A 21,787-nucleotide genomic window follows, 5' to 3' on the forward strand; every position below is an offset into this window, starting at 1 on the left:
CACACTGGCCCCTGCCAACTCTCCAGCCACCTGCTGCCTACTTGGTCTCTGTTTCTATCACTGGGCTCTGGGCCTCATGGGGTGGCTGTGCTGGCCCCTGCCAACCTTCCAGCTGCCCACTGCCCAGCTCCTGGGCCCTGTTGCTCCACAGGGAGTGGAGGCTGCGGGGTGGTGGGGGTTATGTTCTCCGTAGTACTAGAAATGGCGCTTGGTCCACCCCAGTCTGAGGCCAAATCCTCTCTTGTCTTGCAGGCTCAGCTGTCACAGGCCCTGGAGGAGCTGGGAGGCCAGAAACAAAGAGCAGACATGGTGAGTCTGTTGCAGGAGTGGCTTGGGATTCAGGGCACCTGGACCCTGGGTCTGGGCAGGGACTCCTGTCCCCGTGAGCCCTCAGCTGCAGGTGCCAGTGCATGGCTGCCTCCTCTGTTGTTGAAGCCGTGTTGAGCATGGAAGGGCATGTGAAGAGCCTGAGTCCTGTCTCTACCAGTGACAGGTGGCACGTGCCTGGGAAGAACACAGCCTCTCCGGCCCCACCGCCATGTTTTTGGAAAGGGGTCAGTGACGTGTTTTTGCCCAGGCCACATAAGGCCAGGGTGTCGGAGGCAAAGCAGATGTGAGAGCCTGTGAGGGGTCTGGGGGCTGTTGAACTGGGTATCGGTGCTGTGGCTTTGTGGACCCCTGCCCTGACCACACAGGGCCTGAGTTCCCAGTGGGACAGTGGCTCAGCTGGGGCTTGGGCGTCCCTCAGCATGCCTGACCAAGCGAGGGATGTCTCTGGTGAGTGCTTATCTGCCGTCTGTGAATGAGGCAGGTGTGCTTTCCAGCTGTTTTCTCCTCAGCCCACATCAGCCCCACTCCCACTGGTTTGGCTGCCTCTGAGCCTGGGGGAGGGTCCCGCAGTGTGGCCCATTGGGCACCAGGTGGGCTCTTCTGGTTTCTGGACCTCTAGTGTTAAAAAGCTTCCCACTTGCGCAGGTGTGGTGGCTTACGCCTGTAATCCCAGCACTTTGGGAGGCCGAGGCGGGTGGATCACCTCAGGTTAGGAGTTCGAGACCAGCCCAGCCAACATGGTCAAACCCCATCTCTACTAAAAAATACAAAAATTAGCCAGGGGTGATGGTGGGCACCTGTAATCCCAGATACTTGGGAGGCTGAGACAGGACAATTGCTTGAACCTGGGAGGTGGAGGTTGCAGTGAGCTGAGATCACGCCACCACACTCCAGCCTGGGCAAAAAGAGTAAAATTGTGTCTCAAAAAAAAGCTTTCTACTGCTTTAGGCAACAAACGGACTTTGCTTTTGAAGCATTTTGGCCTAAACAAACTGTAGGTCCCCTCCATGCTGCCCTGACCATGGCCATGTCTGTGAAGGACAAGGAAGGCCCTGGGGCGTGTGTGCATGTGACTGTGTGTTCTGCCCTGGGCCACGAGTCAGACTGGCCTAGGTCACAGGCAGAGCAGCAGTCAGCGTTGTATGGACCCCAGGGCATGCAGCCCAGGTGGAGGCTCCCGTCTGGGTGTCCTTGCTTGCCAGCTTATGACTCAGCTGGTGTCCTGGCTCTCGGCCTCAGGGCCTTCCCCTCAACCCAGCAGGGGTGTGCTGAGGGTTCATCACTTGACAGACTCATGTGCCAGCTGCACAGCCTTTGGTGGCCGTGGCTGTGGCCATGGTTTCAGGCCCTTCCCATGGGACAGGGTTGGATAGAGTTGGAAATCACCCTCTTGGGAGGTGCAGGCACCCGGGCCTAGGCTGGAGATAGTGAGGGTTGTCTGCTGAGACCCTGGAAGAAGTTGCCCAGCCATGCAGAGAGGTAGCAGCAGGGCACCATGCGGGTCTGCGCAGAGCCAGCATCTGCAGGACCAAGGTCCGGTGGGCTGGCGACAGCTGTTGTGAGGTTCCAGAACAGTCGCTGTTCACTCAGCAGCTGCTTAAGGACATTCCTCTTGGTGCTGGGGATGCCGCAGCCAGTGACATAGGCACCTGCCTCCCTGGAGGCATACTGTTATCCAGTGGGGTAGCTAGTGGCCCACAGGAGAGTGAAGGACAGAACTTTAGGTGGTGGCGAGTGCAGCAGCCACAGTCACCCAGGGCCGCTCTGCAGAGTGTCCTGAGCCGAGCCCAGGGGACCCTACTGTTGGTGGTGGAAATGGTGGGGCAGGCAGCTCGGCAGATCCCAGGTCCTGGGACCCAACAGTGAGGTTAGGGGTGACAGAAGCGGGGCCTGCGGCGGTTGGTAATCCAACCTGTGGGCCCTGTGTGGTCACAGCAGGGTTGTGGTTTCATGGGTAGGGGAGGTCGTGACACAGCTTGGTGTTCCTTTGTAAAGGCTAACTAGCAGGTCTGGGGCTAGCTGGGGTGGGAGGCGCAGGGGCCCTGGGCTTAGGCCTGCAGTGGTGTGGGGAGGTTTGGTCTGAGCTGGCTGCAATGAAGGTAGACCGCAGGTGAGGTAGAGAGTGTGAGGCTGGGAATCGAGGACAGCTTCGGCATTCCACCCTGGGTGAGCTCATGGTATGAGTAGGAGACTATGGATGAAGCGTGGGGGTCTCATGCCTGCCACATGTTGGATGCGCAGGCCTGGAGGCCTTGAGTCAGTGCTCTGGGGACAGAGGTGCCCATCCACTCTGCATGGTATTTCTGTTGTCGGGAGTGAGTAGGTAGCAGAGAAGTCAGAATTGGAGGTTCAAGCCTCTTTGGGGCATTCCAGTATCCTGGCGTCTAGTCTTGGGCAGCAGCCATGAGCTGGGGACTCCGTGGAGGGCAGGTCCATTCACAAAGCCCTGGAGAAGGAAATGTTTTCAGGGGACAGTCAGACCACAGAGAGGACCCAGAAGGCGAGTGCAGGATTGCCCTGGGCTTGGCGGCTGGCACAGAAGGGCCTGCTCAGGGGCCTGGCCTGGAGCTGGGAGGGAGACTCATTTTACCCAGTGCGGAGTGGGAGAGCGGTTTATGCTGATGAGAGCCTTGCTGTAGGGACAGCAGGACGTAGGGCTGGGGCAACTGAGGGGATCAAAAGGGGTCGGGGCCAGCAGGTGGCCAGAGCTTCCTGTCTCTTTCCGAAGTGGGCATGAGGCAGAGGACTGGCCCTGTGAGGGCTCCAGCAGTCCTGCTGAAGCTCATGGTGTGAACGTGGAGCCAGCTGGATGGAAGGCAGACACAGTCACTGGAGAAGGGGGTTTCACCAGGGTGGATTTGTCAGCAGAGCTCAGTGGAGGGAGGGAGGGAGGGAGGTGGAGATGAGACATTTTCCTATCCTAGGTCTGGGTTTTGAAATTGGAGTACAAACCATTTTTCTCTTTAGGCTGTAGAAATACTGGGGGGTTGTTTTGTTTCTTTTCTCTCCTGTGTTCTGCTGTGAGCTTTTGTTGCTGATGTAATTTGCAGGGGAACCCATCATAACTGTATTGTTTAAGGGCAGGCCTCAAACTCAGTTTCCATTCCTCTGCCTTCATCCAAGACAGCTCAGGGCAGGCCTGAAAGGTGCTCCTGCTTTCAGTGAGTGGGTTATGTGGGACTCTGTGGACTATGGGGTCTGGTGTCCAGGAGTGAGTGGGGTTATGTGGGACTCTGTGGACTGTGGGATTTGGTGTCCAGGAGTGGGTGGGGTTATGTGGGACTCTGTGGACTGTGGGGTCTGGTGTCCAGGAGTGAGTGGGGTTATGTGGGACTCTGTGGACTGTGGGATCTGGTGTCCAGGAGTGAGTGTGGTTGGGGGACTCTGTGGACTATGGGGTCTGATGTCCAGGAGTGAGTGGGTTTATGTGGGATTCTGTGGACTGTGGGGGTCTGGTATCAAGTAGTGAATGGGGTCATGTGGGACTCTGTGGACGGTGGAGTCTGGTGTCCAGGAGTGAGTGGGGTTATGTGGGACTCTGTGGACTGCGGGATCTGGTGTCCAGGAGTGAGTGGGGTTATGTGGGACTCTGTGGACGGTGGGGTCTGGTGTCCAGAAGTGAGTGGGGTTATGTGGGGCTCTGTGGACTGTGGGGTCTAGTGTCCAGGAATGAGTGAAGTTATGTGGACTGTGGACAGTGGGGTCTGGTTCCCCTGAGTGCAGGTGTTTAGGAGGGATTCCAGGGCTTTTTCCACCTGTGTGGGGGATTGGTTGGGGGTTCTGGGGGGCACGCCCAGGGCCTTCCTTGTTCCCAGCCCTGAGGGCTGTCGGTGCTTCCCTCTCAGTGTCTGAGCTTCCTGGGTGCCTTCGGCCAGGCCCCTTTTCCTGTTGCCTCTGGAGCAGCTTGGGGTGGGGTGGGTGCTTTCTGAGGAGGGATGCTCCTGTCTGAAGATGCCCTGTGGAGACCCTGGTGTTCTGTGTGTCAACACACCGGGCTGCCTCCGTGTTGGCCTGAATTGAAACGTGCCTGGGGGCTGCGCTTCCTCATGTGCAGGAGGCCAGGAGGAATTAGAAATGGAGCTGTCTGAGCACAAGCCAAGCCCCTGCATTATGGCCGAGCCACCTGCCCCAGTGCCTGCAGCTGCCCTGGAGCATGGACTTCCCACGTCCAACAGAGGCATGGACAGCTCAGAGCAGGCACCTTGGCCCGAGCATTGGCCCCTCCCCAGCTGTAGGTGGTTTTGGAGGAACTGCTTACTCCAGGCCTGTTTTGTGGGGAGGGAGACAGAAACTGGTCTTAGGCCCTCAGGTGGGGTAGGCGTGGCCACCCCTGGAGGGCTGGCTTCTCCGGCCCTCTGGGTCTGGTCAGGGAGCTGTGGGGTGCGCTCTGTGCTACACTGGGCTGGAGGCTTGGCTGCTTTTCAACCTGTTTTTTTTTTTTCCCTCATTTTTGGCCCATAGAATTTCTGTACCTTATTCACTGTAACCAGCAGTTTTTAAGCTCTAATGCCTGGGCCCCAAGCTATAGAATTTGACTTAGAATTTGGTGGTGGGAGGATTGTCCCCAAGGAAGCCAGGTCGTGCTGTTACCCCTCCTCGGGTTGGGCTCCTGTTCCTGGCCCCATCCTTTGTTTGGAGCTGTAGGCCCTCCAGACGGGCTCCCGAGGGACAAAAGGAGGGGTCTCGGTGGCCTGTGCCCCTCTTTTCATGCAGAGCCTTTCAGAGGAGGTACTGGGGATAGCAGTGCCAGGCAAGGGGGCCACAGGCACCGTGGTTGGGGCTGACCCTGCCAGGCATGCCTGAGGGCCAGTGGCCTCACCCACCACTCCTTGCAACCTCGCTTGGCCCTGGAGCTGTGGGCTTCAGGTCTCCGCTTCTCTGTGTGACCCAGAGCACGGGTCACTGGTTTCTCTCTGGGGATTACAGATGCAGGTACATGTTCCTGTCTGAAGGAGTTTCTGGGCTGCGAGACAGCCTGGTTTCCTTTTCGTTTTATGGTGGAGAAACCAGAGCCGGAGCTTGCCCTAAGCTGGGACAGCTGGAGTTGGCGGTCTGGCTCTGAGCCCCCTCCCATCTGGTTCCCTGTGACTGGCTCAGCAGTGGGTGCTGTCTGGGGAAGAGGCGACCAGGTGGTCTGCCCCTAAGACCTTGTGTGGAGACGCTGCACTCCAGGCAGGGCTGACTACATTCCTCATGCCTTCTGTCTACAATGGTCTGGGACGCGGCCCTGGTGCTGGTCCCATCTCCCAGCCTATGGCTCCTTTACCCGCTGCTTTCCAACCCAAATTCATTTTGTTATTTAGGAAAGAAGAAAGAGAAAAAAAAGAAAAATGTAAACATCTTTAGTTAATTACCAATGACAAGACAAAGGCACTTTGACTTTCTTATTATTAATTAGCTAACCTGTACTAATTAGTAAGCATAAGTACAACTCATGCTTTTTTCCTTAAATGCAATTAATATCATAAGGAGGGATTGCCTGGGCCACAGTCATATCATTAGTGAGCCCCCCTAATTAGCTAGGCCAGCAGTGGCTGGAGATAGGAGTCTTTTGATTGCAGCTATAAAAAATCCTCTAATATTTTATAGACTTTGGGGAGTGTGGAGGGAAGATTTATTTTCTGGTTTAGAGGGAATTACGCTGCTCTCAGCTCTGATTAGGGAGCATCTTCCTTGATTCCTGATTTCCCTTTGTGGCCCCTCTGGGCTCACTCCTTGCTTCCAGAAGCACCCTGCCCTAAGTCTGACCCACGAAGGGCTGTGTCTACAGTAGTACCAAGGCCTGGCCAGGCCGCTTCCTGTCCGCCACCCTTCTTTGTCCATCTTTGAAATGGGCAGGGTGTTGAGGCCCGCTCTGAGTTGGGCCTAGCAGCAAGTGCTTTACGGACAGATTCTGAAATCTGACAACTACAAGCAGGACAGGTCCTTTGGGCCCCACCCCATGGAGAAGCCTTGGGCTCTCTGGGGCCTCTCAGGCAGGAGCTGTGGTCCCTTTGGCTCTCAGAGCCTCTAGCTTCTCATAGAAAGGTGAGGATGCCAGCAGAACTGGCCCTGAAAAGACTGTTGGTGGGGGCTATATGTAGCCTGAGGGACCCTGCACACCCAGGGTCTGTGTGTAGACCCGAGGGACCCTGCATGCCCGAGAACTGTGTGTAGACCCGAGAGACCCTGCACACCCCGGGGGCTGTGTGTAGACCTGAGGGACCCTGCACATCCAGGGACTTTGTGTAGACCCGAGGGACCCTGCACACCTGGGGGCTATGTGTAGACCCCAGGGACCCTCCACAGCCAGGGACTGTGTGTAGACCCCAGGGACCCTGCACACCCGGCGACTGCATGTAGATCCAAGGGACCCTGCACACCTGGGGGCTGCGTGTAGACCTGAGGGACCCTGCACGCCCGGGGGCTGCGTGTAGACCCCAGAGACACTGCATGCCCGGGGGCTGTGTGTAGACCCCAGAGACCCTGCACGCCCGGGGGCTGTGTGTAGACCCAAGAGACCCTGCATGCCTGGGGGCTGTGTGTAGACCCGAAGGACCCGGCACACCTGAGGGCTGTGTTTAGATCCGAGGGACCCGCACACCGGGGACTGTGTGTAGACCCGAGGGACCCTGCACACCCGGGGACAGTGTGTTGACCTGAGAGACCCTGCACACCTGGGGGCTGTGTGTAGACCCCAGAGACCCTGCACACCTGGGGGCTGTGTGTAGACCAGAGGGACCCGCACACCCGGGGACTGTGTGTAGACCTGAGGGACCCTGCACACCAGGGGGCTGTGTGTAGACTCAAGGGGACTGCATGCCCTGGGGTTGTATGTAGGCCTGCAGGGCCGAGCATGTATGGGAGGCATGACTGGTGCCTCTGTCCTCACTGGTGTCTATGCTGAGGATGGACCAGGCAGTAGTGCACCCCTCTTCAGTACCATCCTAATGGTTGTGCCCTGCCTGGAATCTGTCTGGTCACACCCACCAGCATGGCCATTGCCTCCAGATGAATGATCGATCATGAGAGTATCCTGGTTTGCTAACTGACAGTGTGTCACTTCACTTTCTGGACCAGTCCTGTCATGCCAATAAGCGCCACCTCTCACCAGAGCTTTGTGCTTGGGGGCATGCTGGAGGGGCTCATTGCTGGTACTGGGGCTCTGCGTGGCTGGTGGCAGCGTCCTCCTTCCTGGCAACTCATTCATTTCATGCTGTACCAGCATGTATGTCCCCACATGCCCTGGTGTGCAGGTGTCCTGAGATGGGAGCAGCTCATAGTGGCCAGGGATGTGTCCGGGCAGGTCTGGGGAATGGCCCAAAGTCTAAGAATGTGGCCTGATGTCACTGTCCTCCTCGCCAGCCTTGGAGGCAGCTTCTCCTGGGCCCCTGCCTGGGGCTCCTATGCCCGCCCTTCCATCCCACACAGGCCAGGTCCCTCCTTCACCTGGAGCTCCTGCCCCTGTCCTTTCATCCCACATAGGCCGGGTCCCTCCCTCCCCACCTGGAGCTCCTGCCCCTGTCCTTCCTTCCCATACAGGCTGGGTCTCTCCCTCCCCACATGGGGTTCCTGCCCCTGTCCTTCCATCCCACACAGGCCAGGTCCCTCCCTCCCCACCTGGAGCTACTGCCACTGTCCTTCCTTCCCACACAGGCTGGGTCCATCCCTCCCTCCCCACGTGGGGCTCCTGCCCCTGTCCTTCCATCCCACACAGGCCGGCTCCCTCTCTCCCCATCTGGAGCTCCTGCCCTCACCCTTCCACCCCACACAGGCCGGGTCCCTCCTTCCCCATATGGGGCTCCTGCCCCTGTCCTTCCATCCCACAGTCTGGGTCCCTCCCTCCCCACCTGGAGCTCCTTCTCCCACCCTTCTATCCCACACAGGCTGGGTCCCTTCCTCCCCATCTGGAGCTCCTGCCCCTGTCTTTTGATCCCACACAGGCCGGGTCCCTCCCTCCCCACCTGGGAGCTCCTGCCCCCACCCTTCCATCCCACACAACTGGTCCCCCCTTCCTGAGCCACACCTGTCACCTCTCTTGCTATGTGGCCACAGACAGTTTTTCAGTGCCTGGTCTTCGGGGTAGAGAGAGGAAGGGGAACCTCCCTGGAGTCCTGTAAAGCTAAGTAAGTTGGTGTGCTGGGAGGATCCAGGCTGTTCTGGAAAGTGGCTGGGTGAGAACAGCGGCTGATCTTCCTCAATGGCCCCACGGCTGGTTCCAGACTCACTGCCCTTTCACCAGCTGAGGTTTCCTTGTCCAGCCTCCTCCTCAGTGCATGCCATGAGGCTCCTCCACAGAGTGGAAGGAATCACACAGGTCACAGCAAGCATCACATGGAGCTGGTTTGCTTTAAATGCCTCTTGCATTTGTGGCAAGTTTGTCTAATTCAGCAAGTATTTGCTGAGCGCCTCTTCTAGGCCCTTGTCAGAGGGAACAGAGGCCCTGTGGCTGCACATCTGTCTATTCAGCTGCCCTACCAAGAACACCACAGACTGGGCTGCTTAAAGTAGCAGATGTTGCCGGATGTGGTGGCTCATGCCTGTGATCCTAGCACTTTGGGAGGCTGAGGCAGATGGATCTCTTGAGCCCAGGTGTTCGAGACTGGCCTGGCCAACATAGTGAGACTGTGTCTCCGTTAAAAAAATTAAATAAATAAAATAAAATCCTAGCAGATGTTTGTTGCTCACAGTTCTGGAGGCTGGAAGTCCAGGACCAGGAACTGGCTGGTCTGGTGTCTGCTGAGGCTGCCTGGTTCCAGATGGCACCTTCTCCCTCTCACACAGTGGGAGGGGCGAGGGGGCTAATCCCCTCTCTGAGGCTCTGCCCTGTGGCCTTCTCTCCTCCCCTGGGTTCCCTCCTGGGATTTCAGCCTGCAAGTGGGAGCACACAGGCCAGGGCATGGGTCCTCCTTCCTGCTGTGTGAGACTGGGTGAGCGTTCACTGCCCTGCCGTGTCCTTCTATTAGGGGGTCTCCACCTGGTCCCTCAGTGCCTGATAGGCCTGCCCTGACCCCGGTGATGTCCTCACTTCTGACCCCCATCTCCTCACCCTCCTCTGAGTGCATATTCTCATGCCCTTCCGTGCAATCCCTGCGCTGCTTCCCCCCCAACTCTGGGATGTCTTTTCAGCCCAGTGGAGCCTCAGGCTCCCTGGAAATCAAGATGGACCCTTTTACTGCCCCTGCATCACAGATGCGCTCTTCCTTCCCTGCCCTCATGGGGCCTGCACCCTCACTGTCACCGCCACTGTTGTCCCTGTGCTGGCCTGGGCATGGCGGTGCCACGTACAAAGCAGTATGTGCTGGTGCTTACCACGTCACTGGCACACACTTGTTGTTTACACAGATTATCCCACTGTGATTCTGGCAGCAGACCCACAAGCTGGTTAAGGCCCCAGATACTCAGACGAGGAACAAGTGCAGCCAGGATTAGTGACCTGCCTGTGTTCACACAGGCAACGGTGGAAAGTGCTCCAGGGGTCACACCCAGGCAGGCTGACACCAGACCCTCTGGCCAGGGTGGTCCAGGGGACCTCCTTGTATCAGGCCGTCTGTGAAGTCCACCAGGATGGGACCTCAGGGCTCTCTGGACCTCCAGTGCTAGCCCAGGGCCAGGTATTCAGCAAGAGATTTTAAAGCATCTGCCAACTGCTGGGTGGGGACCAGTGGGAGGAGGGTACTTCATATTCCCTCTGTCCCCTTTCCCAGTCTAAGCACCCAGCCTTTTCGGCTTTTCCCAGTTTGCAAAGATCTCATGAGGAGATGCTGGTGATTTAATGTTGTTATCTTACAAGGATCATCTACATTTTAGAAACAGTAGCCTGAGAAGATTTTAGTCCAGTAAATAGATTTCTCAGGTATAATCTGTGGCCCTTGGCTGTAGAGGATTTGGATCCCTGCTTCTCCACCAAAAAACAGAAGAAAATCTCAGTGTAGCAGGAACACTAAGCTTGTTTTCTATCTGGGCCACCGCCACAGTGTGTGAGCCAGCAGAACCTCAGTGTGTCTGATATGTCATGACATTTTTGTTATTTTCTATTTCAGAATTATCTTAGATATTCTCATGTTTTTCCAGTAAACTTTAGAGGGAGCTTGCCCAGGTTCCTGCCCGTCCTCTCGGGTCGCCTTGGTCTGCACACTGACATGGGAAGACAAGCTGGTTGCAGTACGGATCCCCCAGAAACCCTCTCCCCTTCCATACCATGGGCCTGCCCACTGCTCACTAGAGTTATTCCTGGGTGGTTTAGAATCCTGGTCACCTGCATGTTGCTGCTGGATGCACACTTACCATGTGACCCATGGGGCCTCTTTTGGGTGTCAGGAGTGGTGATGAGGAGAAGGTGGGCACTACAGACTCAGAGCAGTGAAGTCCCCTGTGTGTTCCATTCTGCGAAACTTAGAAAGATTTAGTCTATAATAACCACAAGAAAGGAAATTGGTTAATTTATCTTGAAAAATTATGAGAGTAATTCCATATAGGGGAAACATCATACCCTCCTCCTGGTTCTTCGAAGTGCAAAGCATTTTCCTGTGATTTTAACTTCTCATGTCTCTGCTGTGGCCTGACAGCAGAGACTTAGCTTTTTCTCAGCTATGAGTGTCTTACATAAGCTGATCCCTTCTGGCCCCAGGCCCATGATGGTGACACCTGTCCCTGCCTCTACCTCTGTCCCTGCCACCTGCCTCCCTGATGTGGAGCTCCTGCCGTCCTCATATCTGCCTGTTCTGGGGACACTGGGACTTTCCCTTGAACTAGGCCACCTGGGGGCTTGTGTTTGCCTGTGATTCAGCGAGCAGCCCTGGCAGACAGCCCACTCCAGACTCCCCCAGCAGAGTTAACTTCCACAGTGAGAGGCTTCACAGGGACAGGAGGTGGCCTCAGATGTCCTAAAAAGGCAGATGTAGGATTGGAGCTAAAAGGAGGGAGGGAGGCCCTTTCTGTAGAGAGAGCTTTCAAATTCAGTCTTTTTTCTAAGCAGGGGCTCTTTATCCAGCATCCAGGGGCAGGCGCTCAGGTATGCACCAAGCCCTTGCAGCTGTACACAGATTTCTGTTATGTGCATGAGTTTTTCTGGAGTGAGCAGTTGCCATCTTCAAAAGGTTTCTGACATCTGTGCCCCCTCCCCAGAACAGCTGCTCCTGTGGAGGAGGCAGCCTCATTGATCCCAGTGAAGGTTCTAGAGCCCTTGGAAGCCACATTCACAGACACCACCCAGCTGGTTTCCCAGTACTCCTCTGTGACTGTAAATGGGGCTGGGTATCCAGCTTGGCAGTCAGAGCAGCGGCGCTCTAGTGGGACAGGTGCTCAGCTGCCCAGCAGTGCTCGTGAGGGCAGCAGTGGTGGCCCTGGACATGCCACAGCCCTGTGGTGAGGCCCCACTTCCTCCAAGCACAGCTGCTCTGGCTCTCCAGCGGCCTGCTCCCAGGGGTGGTGCCTGAGGAGTCATCCTGAGGAATGATGGTGGCCTCAGGTGAACATTCTGCTGGGACGTGTCCTCCAGCCGGGCTGCTTTTTTTCTGAAGAGAAGGCATTTCCCAGCTCAGGTGCACAGCTGTGCTCACCAGGAAATCGCTGGGTGAGCCAGTAGGGCTGCCTGCGGCCCATTGCGCCTGTGTCTTCTCCAGGCTGGAAAGGAAATTGGGGAATGGACTCCACTTAAGATCCCCCCCAGCCCTCCCCAGGAAGCCACAGCCACTCCAGAAGCCTGCCTGGTGCCAGAGGGTGCAGAGCTGAGCAGAAAGGTGGCCTCTGACCAAGATGCTTGGCTCTGACCTCAGCACCCTCTCATCTCTCAGAGACCCAGGGTCTCTGCCCCAGTCAGCCCTTGGAAGCCCGGAATACAGGCCCTCACCTCGCAGCAAGAGCTTTGTGAGGCCCTGGGCTCAGCCTCACCACCACCACATGGGGTACAGGGTACAGCTAAGACTCAGGGATGCTGCATGAGTGGGCGATGAGATGGCACGGGTGCACTGCATGTGGACACCCTTGCTCTGGCACTCAGCAGCAGCCCTGTGGATTAGAATTGTGGTGGGGGGAGTTACCCTGCTCCTCCTCCTGTTATTACTTTGTGGCATTAGGGAAGGCCTCTGGGATCACACCCTGCATCTTCCCAAATTAAACCGAGTGCAAGGTCTCTATTTAAAGGTTATGCTGTACTAGTGAGTTTGCCACTAGGACCATTAGCATTAATGTTTCATGAAGTTCGAGGCTATGAGTGGATCTGGCAAGCCAGGCCTGCACTTGAGGAGGGAGGGACCTTATAGGCAGAGGGACATGGGGCAGTTTCCAGAAGGCCAGCCGGTCTGCGCTGAGGCTGGACCATGCCTAGGCCAGTCTACACTGATACTGGGCCATGCTGGGGCCTGTCTACACTGAAGTTGGGCCATGCTAAGGCCTGTCTGCACTGAGGCTGGGCCATGCTGAAACCAATCCACAGTGAGGCCAGTTCACACTTAGGCTGGTCTGTGCTGAGGCCGATCCATGCTGAGGCTAATCCACACTGAGGCTGGAGCTGCTGCTGGGACATCTGTGCTCACTCTCAGGCTGCTCTCCCAGGGTCCCCCACACCTGTTTCAGGTTGTGTCTGGGCAGTGCACATGCTGCTGGGTGAGCTCCGTCTTCCAGGGTGAGGTAGCTCCTGCCTCTGAGGTCTCACAACTGTGCCCCCTCTCCCTGTTGGCCCCACCTGAAATCGACAGGTTGCTTTGTCTCAGTAGAACGCACAGTTGAGTTCTGTAAATGAGACAAAAATCTGTTTCTGTGAGATAAAATTGATAAACCTCTAGCCAGACTCACTGTAAAAAATGAGGACACAAATGAACACTCTTGGGCATGGGACAAGTGACAGTGATGCTTGCCATTTTCCATGTTTTATTGGAGCCCTTCTGGCAGGTGTGAAGTGGCTGCTGTTGCTTTGGCTCATGTTCCCCTGAGGCCAATGGTCCTGAGCTGCTTGCCCTGTGCTTATCGGCCACGCATGTCTTCTCTGAAGAAGCATGTGTCCCATCCAGTGCCTGCTTTGCAGTGGGGTTTTGTTGTTTAGTTGTAAAAGTCTTTATGTATCTGGATACTAGACCCTTCTCAGTTATATGATATGAGGGCTCTCACTCTTGCTGGGTGTCAGGGCCTTGTCAGGGAGGAGACGGCCATCTGTGGGCCTCAGGAAGGGATGTGGAGGGCCCAGGGCACATGGCCCTGCCTCCTGCAGGGTGGTGTGGGCACATGGTTTGGCCAGAGAGAACGAATTCCATGGACAGGCTTGTTGTACTGCCTGAACTGGGACAGCGGGGTGCTGTGTGCACCACCTGAACAGGGGACAGCTGGGCTGCTGTGTGTAGCACCTGAACAGGGGACAGCTGGGGTGCTGTTTGTGCCACCTGATGCAGGGGCTGAGTTGCCCCTGGGAGATACTGGAGGTGAGTCTTCCCCATGTTGGGGAAGCGTTCAGCAGGTCACTCTCCTTGTCCCCAGTGCCCTCTTTTTGGATTCCACCTTCCCACCTGCGCTTACGCATGCTGCTGACTGCCTGCTGCTCCCTTCCTTCCGGGTCTTCCCGCCCTCACAGGCCTCCTGCTGCTCCTCACCTCTCATGGGCCTGCCCCAGGTATAAGTATGCATTCTGCAGGCCCTCAGTGAGGCTGCCTCCTAGGGGCCTGTTCAACTTCCTGCCAGCTCAGCCACCTCCCTAGGTGGTAGGCTGCCCCAGAGGGAGGTCCGAGCTTCAGAAGTGTCCCCCTGCCTGGGCTGGGCCCTGGAGCCCAGATACCCAGGGACAGGTGCTGTTATCTCTGTCATCACAGCAAGGGCTGGAGGCTCGGGTGCCTGTGAGTGACCTCTGAGAATGCTTCTTCCCTGCACCGGAGCCCTGCCAGTGGGTCCCACGGGTCCTCACAAGGAACCCTCCTCTCCACCTGCCGAGTCCCCAGGAGAAAAGGCATGGAACCAGGGCTGCTGGGCAGCTGTGGCAGTGGCCCCGTTGTGTGGGCCTGGTGACCAGGAGAGGCGCTGCAGTTGGTGCTGAGGACACCCTGGGACCATCCTCGCTTTTCCTCTTCCCCTGCCTGCCTCTTTTCCCCACCTGATGGCTTTCTTTCTTTTAAATACTGATATGTCTACACAGCTTCTTAAAGTGGTGGCCAGCAGGTCATTAGACGCTAGGTCCTGTCTGCTCAGCATGGGCAGCTCACTCTGCTTTATCCTGGCTGCTTCGACCCACCCCAGTGCCTCCCCATCCCGAGCTCAGCTGCACACACACTCTACATGCCCGGAAAGTGGCCATTGCCACATTCATGTCCACTGTGCCCTCATTGCCCATGTGCCCACCCATGTGCATGCCTGGAGCACTGTGTGCCAGGTTCTGTACTGGCAACAGGGCCCTACATGGTTGCCACATCTCCTCCAGGGAATGCCCTGTCCCGCAGGGAGGAGAGTCACGTGCCAGTCACTGTGTCCTGTGGTGGAGTAGAGGGTGCAGTCATAGAGGAGTAGGGGCAGGCACTTTGGCTGGTAGGGGATGGGTGGGGAGCTGCTGGGACAGATTGTGGGGAAGGTGGCATTTCACTTGGATCTAAATGGCAGATGGGAGCGGGGGTATAGGTGGATGGTGAGCCATGGGTGTGGATTGTGGGTCTGCCCCTCTGTGGCTCTGGGATATAGGGGTGAGAGCTGGCCTGGTGGAGAGGTACAGGATGGGTGGAGGACCTGCAGCATGGCTGGGGGTGTCAGGCACAGGCTGGGCAGAGGGCAGGCATTGGCTACTGTGAGAATACAGTTGAGAGCTTAATTATGTATCTAAGATTATACATTAAAATAAAAGGGCTTGTTTTTTGCTCTGAACATTGTGGCATATGTCAGCATTTCCCTCTTGTTTCCTGGAAATCATCCACAAATAACAGGAAGCATGAAAACCAAAATGGCCCTTAAGTTTTGACAAAACAGAAATGCAGCTGAAAACCAAGACCCAGGCAGGAGGCAGGCAGCCTATGGATTAGGTGAGTGCAGTGAGCAGGCACATCCCCAGGGAAGCCGAGAGCAGAGCCACTGAATAGAACTCCCTTGCTGGCAGGAACCCTTGTGAGAGGCAGACCCTGAGCCCTGGCTCTGTGGTGGTGGGGCCGGGTGGCAGCTGGAACAGGGTCCCTGGAGTGGCATGTGGTTCCCAGCTGCAGCAGAGGTTGCTGCTGAGCTGAAGGGTCACACAAGTACATGACGTGCTTGAAGCCACATCTCTGGCAGAGAGGAGAGGAGAACAGTTGCTCTTAGGAAAACTCACAGTGTCCCTTCTCTCCTGCCGGAGAGAGCTACTGGAGGCTGATTGGACTCTCAGCAAAACTGTCACTGGATTTCAGATAAAAGGAAGCAAGCCCTTCCTTCCCCACTGTGAACCTGTGCACAGAGCCAGCTTCAATAAAACTCATCTTCAGCAGTGAGCAGTAAAGGTCACTCCACACATTTGTGTAAGAGCAAAGGAGAAAAAGAAGAAAAACAAACGGCAGAAAATCTTTCACAGAAAAACAGTTGACACTGAGCAGATGAAAATTGTATCCAGACATTTTGTCAAGAAATAAACGTTAATGAGGCAGTAGAGTCTGCAAGGCTTCCGTGGAAACGCACATGCTCCAAGAAGAGATGGTGAGACTGGCAGGTGCATGAGATGGGACCTGGAAGATCAAAGGGCAGGAAGCGGGTAGCATGGGAAGGAAGGTGACCAGAAGAAGCACAGGGAGGTGAATCATGGGAAAAACTATGGAAAAGAACCCCAGTAGCAAGAGTTCCATCTCCTGAACTGGAAGATGAAATGAATGTGGAAGTGGGAAATGTAACTGCCACATGTCAGAGATTCAAAAAGAACTGTCAAGATGACAGAGGGAGGAGACAACACGAGGATGACATCCTTACCATTGAGAGTCAAAGACAAAGGCACACCATCTAAAGACAGCATCAGGTAGGGAGAGTAGATGGAGCTGCATATTAGGTTCGCTAGAGAGCCAGAGGCAGTAGACTGGTCCATCCAGAGAGATTGATGTGAGGACCTGGCTTGTGGTGATGGAGGCTGGGAAGCCCATGGTCTGCATCTGCACAGGGGTGGCCTGGAAGAGTCCAGGTATGAGTCAGTCCAGCTCTGCAGGCCTAAGAACCAGTGCAGCCTGGGGCAGAGAACAGAAGCTGCCCTGGCTCAGGCCACCAGGCAGTCAAGGGGGAACACTCGCCCCCTCCAATTTTCATTCCTTTGGGCCCTCAAGGGGTTGGAGGAGGCCTGCCCATGCTGTGGAGGGCAGTCCGTTGAGTTCCTGATTCCAGTGCTGATCTCATCCAGAAACCCTCCCATACACACCCAGAAAGTGTTTTGATCTGAGTGCCCTAGGTCCCGTCCAGTGGACACATGAGATGAACCATCACAGACCGTATAAAGTGAAACAGTAAGGGTCATATATCTGACTAGTCAGGCACTCAACATAGGAGATACAAGAGGTACTGTCTAACAGCAAAGTATAGATGTGAAGCAAAGCTGAATTATAAAAGCAGTCAGAATAAAACATGCACACTTTTCTAAGCCTTGAATTACATGTAAAAAAGTAAACCAGATTAAAAAGGCCACAGAATGACATAGATGTAAAAGCTATAAAATTGAAAGCATAACAACATAATACAACAGAACTAGAAATCGTTATATAGCTAAACTCTCCTATGAAAAGGAAAGGACTTCCTGATTGGATTGCAAAGCAAAACCAAACATGTTGGAAAATATGGGAAGCAAAGGCATTCTGGTGAGGTGAACCTGGAAGGCAGGAGCTATGCTCTCAATGTAGCGTGAGTTCAGGCTGGAAGCCTCTCAGAAACAAAGGTGGGCACTCTTCAGAGTGAGGTGTGGATGGATTAGCCAAATAACACATCACTGCTGTTGGGAAGAGCAAAGATGAGGAGAGAGTCAAGGGGAGATTGTCAAAGATGCCAGTAGCAGAATTTATTTTACACCCTAATCTGTAGTATATCAAGTGGGCAAAGAATAATGGAAAAACAGAAAAATATATGTATGTCTAAAACTCCTCTCTCCCAAATTAGAGAATATACTCGTGTTAAAGAGAAAGCATAGAACACAACATTCACAAAGATTATATATCAGTAATAGAGAAAGCCTTTATAAATTAAAATAAGTAGAACTAATACAGCCTTCTGTGATTGCAGTGTGGTAAAATGTGAAATCAAGAACAAAACCAGAAAAGAAACCTCCCAACACTTGGAAATTAAAAAACAAAACCCAAACAGAACAAAACACTGTCTTAAACAATTCTTGGTTCAAAGAAGTACAATTCAAAAGTGCATAAAATCTGAAAAATAATTGTCACAAAAACATTTGTCATCAGAGCCTGTGGGAAACATCTAAATTCACAAGTTTAAGTATTTGTATCATTGAACAAGAAAGCATGTAAGTATATGGACTAGAGCTTCACCCCCAGAAGTCAGAGAATGAAAGGAAATAAACTGTGGTAAAACTAAAAGGTAGGAATTTTTAAAGATTAAGCAGAAGTTAATAGGAAAGTGAAAAATGGTAGAAATAATAAATAAATTCAAATACCTATTATTTGAAATAAAGCTAATAAAACATGAATTATTCACAGTTCTAATGAAAAATTGATAGGCAGTATCACCATCCCAAATAAGAAACAAGACTAATTGCCTGGAGTTATTGACTGAGCAGGAGCATGAGAGAGCTTTCGGGTGTGCTGAGAATGCTGTGTCTTGATCTGGATGGTGGATACATAGGTGTAGATATGTATAAAAAGTCATCAAGCTGTGCCCATAAGATTCAGCACTTTACTGCATGTAAATTTTATGTATCTGAAGGGTAAAATAAAAGCAAAAGTTAAAAAGTTGAAAAGAATAATGAGTTCTATCTGAATCCTATAAAAATTATTATATTAATTAATTAATATCTCAATTCCATTTGCAAATTTAAAAATATGTAGGAAATGAATAACTTTTTAGGGAAATGTTATTTATCAATCCCAACCCCAAAAGAGAGACATTTCAAACAGACCAATTATTGCAGAAAAAAGTTGTCCCAAAGTTGCCAGGGCTGCTCTCCCCGACCACAAAAGGGAAGAGACAGAAAATGCATCAGGCCAAGCCAGTGTCATGGGAAATTCTACCAGATCTTCAAAGTGCAGATACTTTCAACACTGTGTAAACCGTTTCAGACTGTGGGAAAAGGAGGGAAGGCATTCTGGAAGTGAGTATCGTGTTGACACCAACAACTGCAAAGGTCTCACATGCCAGTGTCTGTGTGTGTGTGCATGCATGTGCACGCACATACATGTATTGGTGTCAGTGTTAACGTGTCAGGAGAAATTCAGCAGCTTGTTAAAACACACCATATGCAGTAGGATTTATTGCAGGACCAGTCTGTTAGCTTGATTTTAGGATATCAATTTATAGAATAGCCTTTTCATATTTGCTGAAAAGGCAGGTTACAAAATCCAACATTCAGCTTTGATGAAAAACTCTTAATAAAGTATGAACATATGGGTAATTTCTCAGCATAATAGAAAATACCTGTTTCAAGCAAAAGGTGATGTACTCTAAATAAGAAAGTATTAGCTTCAGCTTCAGTGAAGTCACAGACCACTTAAGGATGTCCAGCATTACAACTGTGATTTAACATTATTCTGGAGATACTAGTCATCCAGATTAGACAAGAGAAAGAAACCAGAGGTATAAATATTGGGAAAGAGGAGGAAAATTGGAAAATTGTTGCTCTTTGCTGCTGATATGACTGTGTGCCAAAAGAATCAACTGAAAACTGCTGTAGTCAATTGGAATTTAGGGAATGGGGTGGGAAACAAAAATGTAAAATCATGTATACAAAGATAAGTTACAAAATAGAAGAAAAGGCAGGCACCATGGCTTATGCCTGTTAATTCTAGCACTTTGGTAGGCCAAGGCAGGCGGATCACCTGAGGTCAGGAGTTTGAGACTAGCCTGGCCAACATGGTGAAACACTGTCTCTACCAAAAATACAAAAATTAACCAGATGTGGTGGTGGGTGCCTGTAATCCCAGCTACTAGGGAGGCTGAGGCATGAGAACCACTTCAACCCAGGAGCTGCAGTGAGCCAAGATGACACCATTGCACTCCAGCCTGGGCAATAGAGCAAGACTGACACTCTCTCCTCCCCCCCCCGTGTGTGTGTGTGTGTGTTTAGTGGAAAAAGCAAGGTACCAAATGATGTGTAGGACATCTTACCATTTTTGTTAAAAAAAAAAAAAAAGATGAAGTGGGTAGGAGGAAAAACATAGACATGCTGCTGGCATGTGTGCATGTGCACCAGCAGCCTACGGAAGGAACATATACTCAAACATCAGAACGCTGGTTGGCTGAGAGTTGGGGGTGAGTGGCTGGGTTGGAAGTTGGGGAGAGGCTGCTCAGGGCATGGCCTTCCATGTTTGTTGTCTGGACTATAGATCTATCTTATTAATGGACGCATGATAATCGTAGATATTTATGGAGTACATAGTGATGATTTAGAACATGTAATATATAGATTAGATCAGGGTAATTGGCATATCCCACCCCCTTGCACACTGCACACCTTTCCCTCCAGTGCCTGTTTTCCCAGCCCCTATTATGCCTCAGCCCAGTGGGTGTTGTGCCCCTTGAGTCATCCTTCACTGCGGTCTGGCAGGCTTTGCAGCCTCACTGATGGGGGCCTCTGGCTGCTCTGGTCCCTGCTGGCACCTGTCCTCCCCTCCCTGGGTCCATGCTGCCCTTCTTCCTCCCTTCATGATGGGGTGAGCCAGGCTTTGGAGCAGGAGACAGAAGCACCAAAAAAGTGAGAGAACTTGAGTTTGCAAAGTTAGAGTGCATCTCTCCTGAAGCTCCCAGCCCAGGGCGGGGGTACTGCCAGGGTGTGGTCTCAGGGCCTGGACTGGGTGCTACCAGGAGGTGGTCTCAGGGCCTGGGCTGGGTGCAGCAAGGGGTGGAGCTTCCCCTCATGCCTGGGGCCGCCTGCATGTGCTGACCCTCTGTCCTTTGCTTTCTTCTAGCTGGAGATGGAGCTGAAGATGCTAAAGTCTCAGTCCAGCTCTCCCGAGCAAAGCTTCCTGTTCTCCAGGGAGGAGGTGGACATGCTCAGGTATGTCTCCCAGGGAGGAGGTGGGCACGCTCAGGTGTGTCTCCTGGGGAGGAGGTGGGCATGCTCAGGTGTGTCTTCTGGGGAGGAGGCGGGCATGCTCAGGTGTGTCCCCCAGTAGGGAGGTATGCATGCTCAGGTGTGTCTCCTGGGGAGGAGGTGGGCATGCTCAGGTGTGTCCCCCAGTAGGGAGGTATGCATGCTCAGGTGTGTCTCCTGGGGAGGAGGTGGGCATGCTCAGGTGTATCCCCCAGCAGTGAGGTGCGCATGCTCAGGTGTGCCCTCTCCAGAGGAGGGGAGTGTGGGAGACACGTCCATTGCTGGCCTCCTGTCCCCTTGCTCCAGCCTGAGGCCTTCTCTGGGCGCTCCCCTGTTGGTGACTGGAGTTAATTTGCTCCTCTGCTGCCTTCCTGTAAGGGCTTTTTTTAATGTCACTTCCCACTCGCATAGGTTCCTCTCTGCAAAGACACTCATCTCTGGTGGTATGGGCCTTTATTCAGCAGCGTCTTTCCAGCCAGCGCTGACAGCAGGGGCCTCTCAGTGTCCCTGACGCTCAGAAGGGAGTGGGTCCTCTGTCGCGGGGTCGAACTAGAGCTGGGTCTGCAGCCTCAGGGGCTGCACGACAGTGCTGTACCAAGAGGGCTGCACTGGTTTAGAACAGCCCAGGCAGTGCAGCAGCCAGGCATATCCAGCAGCCCTTGAGCCATGCTTCCAACACGCTGCTGACTCTCTGTCACCGGGCTGTCCGGGGCACCCTCACCCTAGCTCCTGCTTGCACACAGTGCCCCTAGAGCAGGGGCAGCAGGCCAGGCTGCTTTTCTGGAGCTCACTTCCTCTCCCCCTGCCTTGTGGACCCATCAGGATCCTCAGGCAAGAGGTCTCCAGGGAGACACAGCTGGAACTCCTGACTCTGCTTTGGTGCCTATGTTGGTGCTGCCACTTCCAGTGTGGATTGAAAGTGGCTGTGGGCAACCCAAGTGTCATGCCAGAATCCCTTGTAGCAGGTGGTGGCTGTGGGCACAGGGTGGTGTCAGGAGGCCCATAGCTTACCTGTATTGGCCACTCCTCTGCTCTGAGTGTCTGCAGCAGGCCAGGCCCTGGGCATCCAGGCTTTCTCCTGGTGGTCAGAGGAACTGAGAACAGGGTACCGAGACAGCTCCAGGGGACATCAAGCTGCCCTGCAGTGAGATGAGGGTGGTGGTGGTGGGGAGAGAGCACCCTCCCCCTGCCACACACCTTTGGTGTGGGCCCCTGGGCCCCACTGTGGCAGCGGCCTCTGCTGCGTCACACCCACTCGCTGGGGTTCCGGTTTTCACCCATGGATGACCCCTCTTTCTCAGGGTTGCCATG

At 53.9% G+C, this 21,787-nt stretch overlaps 1 protein-coding gene across 29 annotated transcripts in view; it reads left to right on the top strand.

Annotated features, from left to right (window-relative positions):
- Window positions 1–21,787, top strand: part of MAD1L1 (mitotic arrest deficient 1 like 1) — a 415,821-nt gene that overhangs the window by 242,237 nt on the left and 151,797 nt on the right. For all 29 annotated transcript variants that reach the window (XR_013531716.1, XR_013531730.1, XR_013531734.1 and 26 more), the window contains 2 exons: window positions 253–309; window positions 20,352–20,440. Coding sequence is in view for 26 of the 29 variants with exons in the window: in XM_035289591.3 (XP_035145482.1) it covers window positions 253–309; window positions 20,352–20,440 (146 nt within the window). In the remaining 3 variants the exon portion in view is untranslated. The remainder of the gene's footprint in view (window positions 1–252; window positions 310–20,351; window positions 20,441–21,787) is intronic.

This window comes from Callithrix jacchus, chromosome 2 (genome assembly GCF_049354715.1).
Source record: "Callithrix jacchus isolate 240 chromosome 2, calJac240_pri, whole genome shotgun sequence".
Lineage (NCBI taxonomy): Eukaryota > Metazoa > Chordata > Mammalia > Primates > Cebidae > Callithrix > Callithrix jacchus.